Source organism: Gorilla gorilla, chromosome 7, assembly GCF_029281585.2.
Source record: "Gorilla gorilla gorilla isolate KB3781 chromosome 7, NHGRI_mGorGor1-v2.1_pri, whole genome shotgun sequence".
NCBI lineage: Eukaryota > Metazoa > Chordata > Mammalia > Primates > Hominidae > Gorilla > Gorilla gorilla.
Window position 1 is genome coordinate 82,193,428 of NC_073231.2, and position 14,806 is coordinate 82,208,233.

General features: G+C 37.4%; 1 protein-coding gene across 16 annotated transcripts in view; it reads right to left on the reverse strand.

Annotated features, from left to right (window-relative positions):
• Positions 1 to 14,806, reverse strand: part of LOC101126317 (disintegrin and metalloproteinase domain-containing protein 32) — a 179,630-nt gene that overhangs the window by 55,402 nt on the left and 109,422 nt on the right. For all 16 annotated transcript variants that reach the window (XR_008667910.2, XR_008667909.2, XR_008667911.2 and 13 more), the window contains 2 exons: positions 10,233 to 10,325; positions 8,695 to 8,893 (listed from right to left, as the gene is read on the reverse strand). Coding sequence is in view for 11 of the 16 variants with exons in the window: in XM_063709327.1 (XP_063565397.1) it covers positions 8,695 to 8,893; positions 10,233 to 10,325 (292 nt within the window). In the remaining 5 variants the exon portion in view is untranslated. The remainder of the gene's footprint in view (positions 1 to 8,694; positions 8,894 to 10,232; positions 10,326 to 14,806) is intronic.

The following is a 14,806-nucleotide window of genomic DNA, read 5'->3' on the forward strand; positions in this document are numbered from 1 at the left end:
GGAAAGAATAAAAAGTAAAGTGAAAGGCAATGCCCACTGTTATTGTTCCTTTTGCTTCATTTTCATCAATTTCCATCATAAAAGATAATATAGGTGGAAGGGAGATGTTATAGAAGTGTCAACTAGAAGAGGGCTCTGTGAAAGAAAGCAATAGAGATATAAACCAAGAAAACTATACCATTCTTCTAGATGGTATGAGTTTTATGAGTTCACACTCATAAAACCATAGTCATAAACTCATAAAAAACCAAGTCTATAACAAAATCAAGAAAATTTCTTCAATGAGAAGAAACTTCGTTGTATCTTCAGGTAGTCTAAATTTAAGGGACCAAAATTAGCAACCTATGTATTTATCTATTTTTTCCTTCATTATATTGGATTTTTTATTTCTCTGTAAAAAATTAGAAAAGATTCAGCAGCTTAAAACAACACCCATTTATTGTCATGGACTCAGTAGTTAGTTCAGCAAGGCATACAGGTTTTCTCTGCATATTTTCTCTATGCTGAGATCAAAATACTGGCTGGGGCTGCAGTGTCATCTGAGGTTTAAATCCCCTTCAGAGGTCACTGGTTGTTAGTAGTTCAGTTTTTTGCAGTTGTAGGTTTACTAGCTGTCTGCTAGGGATTGCTCTTGGCTCTTAGAAGTTCCTTACAGGTCCTAGTCATATGGCACCTCAGAACACAGCAGCTTTCTTCCTCTAAACCCACAGGAGAATCTTGCTGACATTTCCTGTCTTTTAAGGGCTCACATGATTAGTTCAGGTGCACTCAGAGCGACCTCCCTTTTGATTAACTCAAAACTGACTGATTGTAGACCTTAACTACATCTTCAAAATTCCTTGACCTTTACTATATAAGCTAATCACAGGTTGATATTCAATCATATATTCACTGGTTCTACCCCAACTCAAAGGGAGGGAATTATCCAAGGTTTGTCTACACCAGAAAAATTTTGGGAGTCACTTTAGGATTCTACCTACCACAGTTACCTTCTCCAAAATGAACCTCTCTAAATCTGCTTTATTGACAAAAGTAGATATTAATATATATGTCAATGAATTGTTATGAGAATTAATATTATGGCTATTTAGTCACTCTTAATTCCCATCTAATCCCTCTCCATTCTCTTTCAAGATCAAGAAAGTTTCTCCTGTTTACCTGCACCTTCTATGATACACATTTTTTTCTTTCTGCTGTTCTTTTTTGGTTTTTTGCTTTCCCCTCATCTTATCCCTTTCCACCATCTTTGATATTGGCCCATCACAGGAGATTGTATAGATTCCATGAGGATAGGCAATGCTAGTTCAGAATATTCACAATGTTTAACCAGTTCAATAGTGAATGTGAGATACCAGGTTAGGAATGCCAATGCAGGGCTTGTTAAACACTGAGAGATTATCCGGAGAAAGGAATTTGCAAATTCAGTTTAGTTTAGAAAGATAATGTAAAGAATATGTTTGGTCACAAAGCAGTCAGATGAATTCTGCTGAAAGTATAGTCTCCAACCAACTCAATTTTATTAGTCTACGTATGGCATCTAAAGTTACCAATAACCCCCTCTCATTAATTTCTCCCTTAAACACTCTCTCCCATTAGTATTAGATGATCACTTTCTCTCAGACTTGTCTTGGTTTTCAAAAGTGAAATGAAAATACTAATAAAAAGGGCAGCACTTTGCAAATGTGAAGTCATATGTTAAATCTTCCCTATAATCCAGTATATTGACTAAATTTAGTAAGCAATAGAATTTGCTTTTCCACAGTCCAAATGGTGTAATTAGATCCCCAGTACCCTATTATCGAATGCTTTGATGTGCAGTAGCCTATTATCAAATGCTTTGATGTGCATTAAAATAGTGGATGCACTTCATAGATAGGTGTGCATGGATGGCACCAGGGCAATAAATGTGGGTGTCTGAGATAAATGTGGTCTGAGAGAGTGCTTGACATAATTTCAATTTTATTAAATTTATTGAGGCTCATTTTATGGCTTATCTTTGGGTCTATCCTGGAGTGAGTTCCATGCATTGTTAAATAGAATGCATATTCTGCAGCTGTTGGATGAAATGTTCTGTATATATCTGTTAAGTCCATTTGTTCCAAGGTATAGTTTAAATCCATTGTTTGTTGACTTTCTGTCTCGATGACTGTCTGGTGCTGTGAGTGGAGTCTTGAAGTCCCCCACTATTATTATGTTGTTGTCTATCTCATTTCTTAGATCTATTAGTAATTGTTTTATAAATTTGGGAACTCCAGTGATAGGTGCATATATGTTTAGGATTGTGATATTTTCCTCTTGGACAAGGCCTTTTACCATTATATAATGTCCCTCTTTGTCTCTTTTAACTGCTGTTGCTTTAAAGTTTGTTTTGTCTGATATAAGAATAGCTACCCCTGCTCGCTTTTGGTGTCCATTTGCATGAAATGCCTTTTTCCACCCCTTTACTTTAAGTGTATATGAGTCCTTATGTGTTAGGTGAGTCTCCTAAAGGCAGCAAATAGTTGATTGATGAGTTTTTATACATTCTGCAGTTCTGTATCTTTTAAGTGGAGCACTTAGGCCATTTACATTCACTGTTAGTATTGAAATGTGAGGTACCATTGAATTCATCATCCTCTTTGTTGCCTGTGTGCTTTGGGTTTTTTGTTTTTGCTTTTTAACTTATATTTTTGTTTTATAGGTCCTGTGTGATTTATTCTTTGAAGAGTTTTTGTTTTGATATGTTTCCAGGATCTGCTTCAAGATTTAGAGCTCCTTTTAGCAGTTCTTGTAGTGGTGGCTTGGTAATGGCGAATTCTCTCAGCATTTGTGTGTCTGAAAAGACTGTATCTTTCCTTCACATATGATGCTTAGTTTCACTGGATACAAAATTCTTGGCTGATAATTGTTTTGTCTGAGGAGGCTGAAGATAGGGCCCCAGTCCCTTCTAGCTTGTAGGGTTTCTGCTGAGAAATCTGCTGATAATCTGATAGGTCTTCCTTTTTAGGTTACCTGGTACTTCTGTCTCACAGCTCTTAAGATTCTTTCCTTCATCTTAACTTTGGAAAACCTGATGACAATGTGCCTAGGCAATGATCTTTTTGCAATGAATTTCCCAGGTGTTCCTTGTGCTTCTTGTATTTGGATGTCTAGGTCTCTAGCAAGGCCAGGGAAGTTTTCCTCCATTATTCCCCTAAATATGTTTTCCAAGCTTTTAGAATTCTCTTCTTACTCAGGAGCCCCAATTATTCTTAGGCTTGATCATTTAACAAAATCTCAGACTTCTTGGAGGCTTTGTTCATATTTTCTTATTCTTTTTCCCTTGTCTTTGTTGGATTAGGTTATTTCAAAGACCATATCTTTGAGCTCTATATTTCTTTCTTCTACTTGTTCAGTTCTATTGCTAAGACTTTCCAGAGGATTTTGCATTTCTAACAGTGTGTCCAAAACTCCCAGAATTTTTTATTGTTTTTTCTTTAAGCTATCTATTTCCTTGAATAATTCTCCCTTCACTTCTTGTATCATTTTTTGGATTTCCTTGCATTCGGCTTCTCCTTTCTCCATTGCCTCCCTGATTAGCTTAATAGCTAACCTCCTGATTTCTTTTTCAGGTAAATCAAGGGTTTCTTCTTGGTTTTAATCCATTGCTCGTGAACTAGTGTGATTTTGGGGGGATGTTAAAGAGCCTTGTTTTGTCATATTACCAGGATTGGTTTTCTGGTTCCTTCTCATTTGGGTAGCCTCTGTCAGAGGGAAGGTCTAGGGCTGAAGGCTTTTGTTCAGATTCTTTTGTCCCATGGGGTGTTCCCTTGATGTAGTACTCTCCCCCTTTTCCTATGGATGTGGCTTCCTATGAGCTGAACTGCAGTGATTGTTGTCTCTCTTCTGGGTCTAGCCATCCAGCGAGTCTACCCAGCTCCAGGCTGGTACTGGTGGTTGTCTGCACAGAGTCTTCTAATATGAACTGTCTATGGGTCTCTCAGCCATGGATACCAGCGACTGTTCTGGTGGAGGCAGTGGAGGGTGTAATGGACTCCATGAGGGTTCTTAGCTTTGGTGGCTTAATGTCCTATTTTTGTGCTGGTTGGCCTCCTGCCAGGAGGTGGTCCTTTCCAGAGAGCATCAGCTGTGGGAGTATGGAGAGGGACCAGTGGTGGGTGGGGCCCTAGAACTCCCAAGAGTATATGCCCTTTGTCTTCAGTGACCAGAATGGGTAAGGAAGACCATCAGGTGGGGGCAGGACTAGGCATGTCTGAGCTCAGACTCTCCTTAGTCGGGTCCTGCTGCGGCTGCTGTGTGGGGTGGGGGTGAGATTCCCAGGTCACTGGAGTTGTGTACCTAGGAGGATTATGGCTGCCTCTGCTGAGTCATGCAGGTTGTCAGGGAAGTGGGGGAAACCTGGCAATCACAGGTCTCAGCCAGCTCCCATGCAAACTGAACGGCCTGTCTCACTCCCACCGTGCCCCAATTTAACAGCCCCGAGTCTGTTTCCTTCTCCCTGTGAAGTTTTACCCCATGCTCCTCTGGCCGTCCTCCAGATAGATCCCTGTGGTGCCAGGCAGGAATGGTCTGCTTGGGGACCCAGCGAACTCCCAGGGTCTTTCTCCTGCTTCATCTACCCCTGTATTTTGCCCAGCTCTCTAAATTGACTCAGCTCCAGGTAAGGTCGGAAACTTCTCCCTCAAACAGACCTTCAGTTTCTCCAGTGGGGGTGTGTGTTCAGGAGAGGAGGAAGGGAGGGTCCCCCTTTCCCACTTCCACAGTTGGGGCACTCATGGTATTTGGGGTATCTCCCAGGTCCTGCAGGAGCAGTCCACTTCCTTTAGAGGGTCTGTGGGTCCTCTCAGGATTGTTGGTTTGTTCTTGCAGTTGATTTGGAGCTAAAATTCACAATGTGAGCCACCACACCCTGACCCATCCGGAGCTGTAATGTAGTCCTGCCTCCCATCCGCCATGATGATCCATCTCAATTTATAAGTTTTTATGTTGCATATTCCTTAACAAATTATTATAGTAATAATTATTTCAGTAGTTTTGTCTTTTAACCTTTATACTAGAGACACATCGCCATTTCGGTATTTGGTATTCTGAATTTGACTATATACTTACTTTTACCAGTGAACGTTATATTTTTATATATGTCCATACTACATATTAGTCTTTTTGTTTACATGGAAGAACTCCCACTGACATTTGTTGTAAGATAGATCTAGTGGCAATGAACTCCTTGAGCTTTTGTTTGTCTTAGAAAGTTTTATCTTTCCTTTATTTCCGAAGAAGAGCTTTGCCAGATAAAGTATTCTTGATTGACTTTTTTTTTTCTTTCAGCACGATATCATTCCACTCTCCTCACTGGCAAAGTATCTGCTGAGAAAATCCAACTTACATGTTGGATTATGTTACTTAATCTTTTTTTTTCTCTTGCTTCTTTCAAAATGTCATTATATTTATTGACGGTTTTATTATAATATGTCTTGGTGTAGTCTTGTTCAAATTAAACCTGACTGAAGAATTTTGAGCTTGGTATAATCTTCTTTGGATTAAACCTGACTGAAGGATTTTGAGCTTCCTGTACCTGCACATTTATATCTTTCCTAAGATTTTGGAAGTTTTCAGTTATTATTACTTTAAATAAGCTTTCTGTCCTTGTCTCTCTTCTCCTTTCTTACCTCTTATAATGAGAATGTTAGCTTTCTTGATGCTGCTTCAAAATCCCATAGTGTTTGTTTCTTCATTCCTTTTCATTTTTTTCTTATTTCTCCTCTAGTTGTATATATACAAGTAATCTGTTTGCAAGTTCACAGATCTTTCTTTTGCTTTGTGAATTCTGTTGTTGATATTATCTATTGCATTTTAATGTTATTCATTGTGTTCTTCAGCCCAATAATTTGATTTTTTTATAAAAATGTATGTTGTTTCTCTGTGTTCTTTTGAAGTTTGCTGAGTATCCTTAGAACAATTATTTTGAATCTTGTTCAGGCAATTTGAAGATCTTTATTTCTCTGGGATCAGTTATTAGAAAATTATTGTGTCATTTAATGGTGATAAGTTTCCCCAGTTTTTCATGTTTCTTATTGTATTGCATTGATACCTTCAAATTCGATGGAGCAGTCACCATTTTGAAACTTTACAGAATGCTTTCACTGATTTAAAAAAAAAAAATCTTACTCTATGGGTGGGAAAAAGGCTGTTAGAAGGGTAGAGTTGGATGGTTCCAGCTTTGGTGAAGACAGAGCAGTGTACCCTCCATGCATTTCTGTCAGCTGAGGTCAACATTAACAAAGATTCCAGCGGGTCCTGAACAGCTAAAGCTGTGGTATCTGCAGGGGCAGTGAGACTGTTGGGTTTTCAATGGTGAAAGATCCTGGGGCCCTCAATCTCTTTTTCTCCCACCAGGGAGGTCATGGCCCCGGGCAATTTCATTTGGCACAAGGTCTGGTTTGAGGGCATTCCCTCACTGATGTCTGATGCACAGTGACCATGCAGTAGCCACAGAGCCAGGGTCTGAATCACAAACACACATGAAGACACCAAAGGGTACAGGGCAGCAGTGACACTGGTGCCTAGGGTGAAGACAGCCCTGCTTCCACATAAGTAATGATGTATGAAGTAGAGTGGGTGTTTGTGGAGCAGATGGAGAGTCAGCATCTCAAGCACATGTGGGTGTAGAGCAACAAAAGTTCCTAGGTTCAGTGTGAAGACTCACACATAGCTGCACTGTCTCTGAGCTTGAGGTATGAGTGCACACAGTGCAGACAAGAGCCACAGCTCCAGGGTCAGGGGTGTGCACAGGGTTGGGAGGGGTAGTCACTCAAGTCCCAGAGCTATAAAACAGTAGCTGATTCTTGGAGGAAAGGCACATTTGGATCTCATTTTCCATGGAGCCAGAGGCAGGGATGACTGTTGGTTACCTCAGTGATAAAAGACGCCTCTGTCCTCTGCAGAGGCCACTGGAGATGACAATGGCACATGCTGAGTGGCTAATACTGATAGCTTCCTCCCTTCTTTGTTCATAACCACCTCCATATATCTCAGATGTGCTGCTGTAATCAGCAATCCTTCTTTACAGTTTTTCCCATTTTTTTCTCTGCCGTGCTGCTAGAGGGTTCTTAGATGGACCTTGGAGCCTTCACAAGACTATTATCCTTCATAAATAGTTTTCTATTTTTTGTTTTTTGTGAGGGGATGAAGACCAGCATCCTAAAAATCTTTTGCACAACAAAGGAAAAAATCAACATAGTGAAAAGCCAACTTTTATAAAATAAGATAAAGTATTTGCAGATCATATATATAATAAGGAATTCATTTCCAAAATATATCAGTAACTCATAAAACTCAGTAGCAAAAAAAAGCCTGATCAAAAATGGAGAAAAGATTGAATAAACATTTCTCCAAAGAATACATACAACTCATCAAGACATATATGAAAAGATGCTCATCACTAATCACAGAACCACAATGAGATACCACTTCACATCTGTTAGAATGATTATTGTCAAAAAGATAAAAGATAATAAATGTTGGTGAAGATGTGGAGAAAAGAAACCCTCATACACTGTCGGTAGGAATATAAGTTGGTACAGCTGCTAAGGAAAACAATATGGAACGTCCTTAGAAATCAAAAGTAGAACTACCTTATGATTCACCAATCCCAACTGAGTATAGATTCAAAGGAAATGAATCAATATTGCAAAAGAGATATCTGCACCCCCATGTTTATTGCTACATTATTCACAATAACCAAGATTTGGAAACAACCAGTGTCTATTTGATTGAAAAAGTATAGCACAATCTGATGGAATGAAAGTCAGAGTTTTATTTGTGTTCTGAGTATAAGAGAAGAAAGTTCACTTTTAGCTTAGGTAAACAGATAAATGTATTAAAAATGTGATATATATATGTCTGTGTTTATATAGATATATACATATACACAAACACACAAAATGCAATATTATTCAGTCAGAGTAAGGAGGAAAATCCTGCCATTTGCAATAACACAGATGAACCTGGAGGCCATTATGCTAAGTGAAATAAGCTAGATACAGAGAGGTAAATAACGCATGATCTCACTTATATATACAATCTAAAATTGTCAAACTCAGAAATGCAGAGAGTAGAATGATGGTTGCAAGAGGCTGAGGTAAGGGGAGAAATGGCAAAATGCTAGTCAAGGGGTACAAAATTTCAGTTATGCAAAATAAATAAGTTCAAGAGATGTAATGTACAACAATGTGACTTTAGTAAATGACATTCTATTATATATTTGAAATCTGCAAAAAGGATAGATACAAAAATTCTTTTAAAGGATAAAAAAGAAAATGGTAACTATATGAGATGATGGACATGTTAATCAACTTAACTGTGGCAAATATTTCACAATGTATACATATATCAAAACAAAATCATACACCTAAAAACATACATACAATTTTTGTCAATTATACATCAGCAAAGATGGAAAAAATATAAACATTAAAAAGAAGAATTAGTGCGTATATGTTTGCTTATACATATAATAAAATATATATATATTCCACATTTTATACTATATAAAACATTCTGCTTATATATATAATAAAATTTATGTAAACAATATTCCACATTTTATACTATATAAAACATTCCACATTTTATATATATGAAAATATTCCCCATTATCCTGGTAATGTTAATAACAATGTTAAGGGCTATTGAGATGTAACAAAAAGATATTACCTTTTCCAAATACACTCTCACAACGTGCATCGAGATCATGGCAGTCTCCGTCATAACAAATAAACTTATTATTTTTGCATGAAAGTCCATTGATTAAAGTTATGTCAGGACCACATTCTGGTGAGCTTCCATTACAATATTCAGCGATGTCACATTCAGGATGTGCTTTCGGCCTACATTCAACGCCTGATTGTAAAATCTAAGAGAAATTAGAATATAAAAAATAAAGCATTACAAATAGGATTACTGTTTATTAATATTTACTTCAAAATTGTGTTAATCATTTTCGCTTTAGTCTATCCATTAATGTATATTAATACTTTTTTGTACAAATTACTATGCTAATAATATAAAAATATAAATGGAATGTTATTGACTAAAATAGGAGATAAGACATATGTACAAGAAAATGCAAAACAAAAATCTGATGTGATGAGAGCCAAAGTTTTATTTGTAGTCTCAGTGTAAGAGAAGAATGTTCACTTTAAGCTTAGGAAATTTATTTCTTTTGGGTGAAAATAATGTAATTTAGTCCATTTCTAAATGAAATATACTTTTTCAAGCCATGGTTTTTAAGTGTGGAATACTTTAAAATTCTATGACAACTGTGAAACATAAAAAACTGCAGAGGGAAACAGAAGTGTTATTAAAAATGCAGTTCAACTATGAGAGTCTTTGGAGAGGAAGGAACCCAACTAGAATCTTTCTCTCAAATCATGGAAATATGTAGACTCTTTCATACATAGAATTGTGGAAATTTACAAAAAGAATCTCAAATAAAACATCTATCTCATAATTCTTAATTGATGACTTCCAGCTGACACTAAAAAGATTACAGAAGTAAGAATGCAATCAGATAATAACATCCTAAGGAAATAATACATAAAACTGCATCAGTCCAGGATAGTCATGAAGGTAGACTGCATTACAGATAATTCAACAGAGGTATTCTCATATGAGAAACCTGTTAATAATATTTTAGAAGAGCTGAAAAGAAAAACAGAAAACAGGATTCAATGTCTTCACTGTATAAACTAAAACATAATCTTTAAGTCAAATGATCTTTGAATAATAAGTTCAAAGTTTAAATGTTATACTACATGTACCATGTGGAAAATGTTACTTCTAGTGAGTTTCATTCCTTATAAATTTAAGGAAATCAGCTATATCTTTCAATTACACATAAATAGATACTTATTCACAACCCATAAAAACGTTTTTATTTACAATAATATAAATATTGTATCATGCAAATAAATAATTGTTCCATTCAATGGAGGTCTTCCGTATTGAAGAATCCAATAATATCTCTAAATCAAGGCTTAAAAAAACAGCATCAACTTAGTGAAAATATTGGCATATAGAACACCTAAGAAAAGTTAATAAAAATCAGAAATCTGATTCTGAATTTATTATCTTTCTCTTTATCTGAAAAGTAACTTAATTGATGTAATTACAGCTGTAGGTCTAAGTGTTGTAAAGTACCCTGCACATGATTTGTTATATATTTGAAAGATGTTCATAAGCTTAAATCTTACTTGACAGTCTTTGCAGCACAGTCCTTTATAACATTTTGCTCCGTCTTTCAGTACACAAGTTCGAAAATCACAACAGCTTGCAGGTCCACATTGCTATGAATTAGTGAAATGTACAAGTAAAAATACATCATGACAATAGTAAAATCTTTACTAGGAGTTATATTTTGATGGGCTTACTGTTTGAATTTGGAAAAGGATATGAATGCTGCTGATAGTTACAGGTTTTAACATCTTTAAACATTTAAAACACTAATGTAGGACTTTTACTACCAGTCACAAGAGAGTAACTAGTAACCTACTTACCTTCCTCTGGACTATATTCTCTACTTAAAAGACATGGAGAATGTCAGAATGGATAAAAAGCAAGACCTCACTATACGCTACCTATAAAAATACATCATGTATGAAGACACATAGACTGAAAATAAAGGCATGGAAAAATATATTACATGCACATGGAAACACAAAAGAGCAGGAATAGCTATATTTATATTAGATAAAATAGACTTCAAGTCAAAGACTGTAAAAAGAAACAAAGGTGGTCCCCATATACTACTAAAGTAGTCCATTTAGCAAGAGAATATAATAATTCTAAATACAGTGCACCCAACACTGGTGAACCCAAATATATAAAGCAAACATTAATAGACATAAAGAGAAAGAAAGAATAAATTACAATAATACCTGACAATTCAACACCTCACTCAGTAATGGAAAGATCACCCAGACCAAAAAAAAAAAAAATCAACACAGACATCAGAGTTAAACCACACTCTAGACCAAATGGACCTAACACAACATTTCTTCAAACAGCTATAGAATACATATTATTTTCATTAGCAAGTGAAACATTCTTCAGAATAGACCATATGCTAAGCTAAAAAACAGATCTCAACAAATTCAAAAAACAATTAAAATCATATGAAGTATCTTTTCTGATCATAAGGGAATAAAACTAGAAATCGATAACAAGAACTTAGAAAACTACACAAGCACACAGAAATTAAACAACATGCTCCTGAATGATCAATAGTCAATGAAGAAATAAAGAATAAAAATAAAAAATTGTTTGAAACAAATGAAATAGAAACACAGCATAAGAAAACCTATGAGATACAGCAAAAGCAATACTAAGATGGTAGTTTATAAGAATAAATGCCTACATCAAAAAAGGAGAAAATTTTCAAATTAGCAACCTAATGATGCACCTCAAGGAACTAGAAAGGCAAGAAGAAACTAAACCTAAAATTAGTGGAACAAAAGAAATAATATAGATCCAAGCAGAAATAAGTAAGAGACTCTAAGTGCAAGTTGAATAAAAAAACAAAACCCATCCATCTGCTGTCTTCAAGAGATCCATCTTATATGTAACAAAGCCAGTAGGCTAATAGTAAAGGGTTGCAGAAAGATCTATCATGCAAATGGAAAACAAAAAAGAGCAGAAGTCAATATTTTTATAGTAGATAACACAAACTTTGGACCAAAAACAGTAATAAAAGATAAATAATGACATCACATAATGATAAAGAGTTCAATTCAACAAGAAGACTTAATGGTACCAAATATATATGCACTGAACACTGTAGAACCTAGATTCTAACTACTCCTAAACCTACAAAAACACTTAGTCACACAATAATAGTGGAGAACTTTAATACCCCACTGACAGTGTTAGACAGACCACCAAGACCGAAAACTAAAAAAGAAATTCTGAATGTAAATTAACACTTGACCAATTGGACCTAATACTAATACACACTTACAAAGTACTCCACATGTCAACAATAGAATATACATTTTTCTTAGCCGTGCACAGAACATACTCTAAGATCAACCACATGCTCAACCATAAACCAAGTCTAAATAAATCTTTTAAAAATTGAAATTATACCAACCATACACTCAAGCCACAGTGAAATAAAAATAGAAATCAATACCAAGAAGATATCTCAAACACCACACAATTACATGGAAATTAAACAACTTGCTCTTGAATGACTTCATGTTGCTGAAAGAGGCACCAAAGAGGGTGGGAAAGAATGTCTTGAATTGTCAACAGCAACCATCCCTTATCCCCCAGCAGCAACTTCATGGTGCGGAGAATCTGTGTGACTCAGGGAGGAGAGCACAGTGTCTATGAGGCTTTGCACTGAATTCAATGTTGCCCTGACACAGTGTAAAGCAGAATCAGGCTATACTCAGCTGACGCCCATCCATAGAGGGGGCATATAAACCAGCCCTAGCCAGAGGGGAATCATCCATCTGATCAGTCAGAGCTTGAGTTCCAGCAAGCCTCACCACCATGGGCTGGAGTACTCTGGGGCCCTAAGTGAACTTGAGGGGCAATCTATGACGCAAGGACTGCAATGACTAGACAAGTCCTAGTGGTGAGCTGGGCTCTAAGCCAGACTGCAGGGGCAAGTGACCTGTAAAGACACCAGCCAGGGAAGCTAAGAGAACACTTGTGTCATCCTTCCCCCAGCCTCAGGCAGCAGAGTGCACAGCACCAAAAAGACCCCGTCCTTCTGGTTGAGAGAAAAGGGAAGAGTAAAGAAGACTTTGTCTTGCATCTTGGATACCAGATCAGCCACAATAAGATAGGGCACTGATCAGGGTGGTGAAGTCCCCATTCCAGGTCCTAGTTCGTAGATATTTCTAAACACACCCTGGCCAGAAGGGAACCTGCTGCCTTGAATGGAAGGACCCGGTCCGGGAAGGATCAATCACCTACTCACTAAACAGCCCTTGGGCCCTAAAGAATGAACAGTGACACCCAGGTAGTATGCTGTAGGCCTGGAGTAGAACTTAGTCATGATGACTTCAGGTACACGCTCTACCACAGTGGGGTAGAGCACCAAGAGGGCTCTTGGGTTCCCTTATTCCAGGACTTTTCTCTTAGATAGCACTTCTGGACCTATCCTGGGACAGAGGGGAGCCCACTGCCCTGAAGAGTGAGTCCCAGGCCTTGCACACCCACAAGCTGACTAAGGAATCACTGGACCTAAACTCAACATCAGTGGTGGCCTGGCATTACTCCCTGTGGGCCTGTGGTGGCAGAGGCCATAGGGTGAGGGTCCTTAGCCTATGGTAAAAAAAGTAAGAGTAGGAAGGACTGTGTCAGGTGGTTGGAATGCCAGATCAGCCACAGTAGAACAGAACACCAGGTGTATTTCTAAGGTTTCTGACTCCAATCCCTGGCTCCAGGATGGCATCTCTGCACCTGCCCAGGGGCTGTGAGAACTTGCTCCCTAAAGGGGAGGACACAAGCCTGGTTGGCTTTGCCACCTGCTGATCGTGGAGCTCCAGGGCCTTGAGTGAACATAGTCAGTAGTCAGGTAGTGGTTTCAGCAAGCCTTGCGTGAGACCCAGTGCCATGCTGACTTCAGGTCTGATCCAGCACAATCTAAGTGGTGGTGGCCACAGGAATGTGTCTCTCCAACCCCAGCTCCAGAAAGTCAGCACAGAAAGAAAGAGAAATTCCATTTGTTTGAGAGAAAGTAAGGAAAGAAAACAAGTGGTTCTGCCTGGTAATACAGAGAATTCTTCTGGATATTATCCAAGACCACCAAGATAGTACCTCTAAGAGTCTGCAAAAAACCACACCATTACTGAGGTTGGGGTGACCCCTAATGCAAATATGGCTTAAATCACAGCACTTAAGTCCTTTCAAATACTCTGGAAAACCTTCCCAAGGAGGATGGCTACAAATAAGCCTAGATGGCAAAGACTATAATAAATACCTAACTCTTCAATGCCCAGAAACCAAAGAACATCCACAAGCATCAAGACCATCCAAGAAAATCTGACTTCACCAAATGAACTAAATAAGACATCAAGGACCAATCCTGGAGAAACAGAGATATGTGACCTTTCAGACAGAGAATTCAACATAGCTATTTTGAGGAAACTCAAAGACATTCAAGACAACACACAGAAGGAATTCAAAATTCTATCAGATAAATTTTAAAAGTAAATTGAAATTATTTAAAAAATCAAGCAGAAATTCTGCAGTTGAAAGACATAATTGACCTACTGAAGAATGCATCAGAGTCTCTTAATAGCAGAACTGACCACGCAGAAGAAAGAATTAGTGAGCTTGAAGAAAGGCTATTTGAAAATCCACAGAGGAGACAAATAAAAAAAGAATAAAAAAGAATAAAGCATATCTACAAGATCTACAAAATAGCCTCAAAGGGACCAATCTAGGAGTTATTGGCCTTAAAGAGGAGGTAGATAAAGAGATGGGGGTAGAAAGCTTTTTTCAAAAATATAATAACATAACTACCCAAACCTAGAGAAAGATATCAATATCCAAGTACAAGAAGGTTATGGAACACCAAGCAGATTTAACCCAAAGAAAACTACCTCAAAGCATTTAATAATCAAACTCCTAAAGGTCGAAGATAAAGGATCCTAAAAGCAGCAAGAGAAAAGGAACAAATAATATACAATGGAGATTCAATATATCTGGCAGCAGACTTTTCAGCAGAAACCTTACAGGTCAGGAGAGAGTGGCATGACATATTTAAAAGTGCTGGAAAAAGAAAACTTTTGCCTTAAGATAGCATATCTGG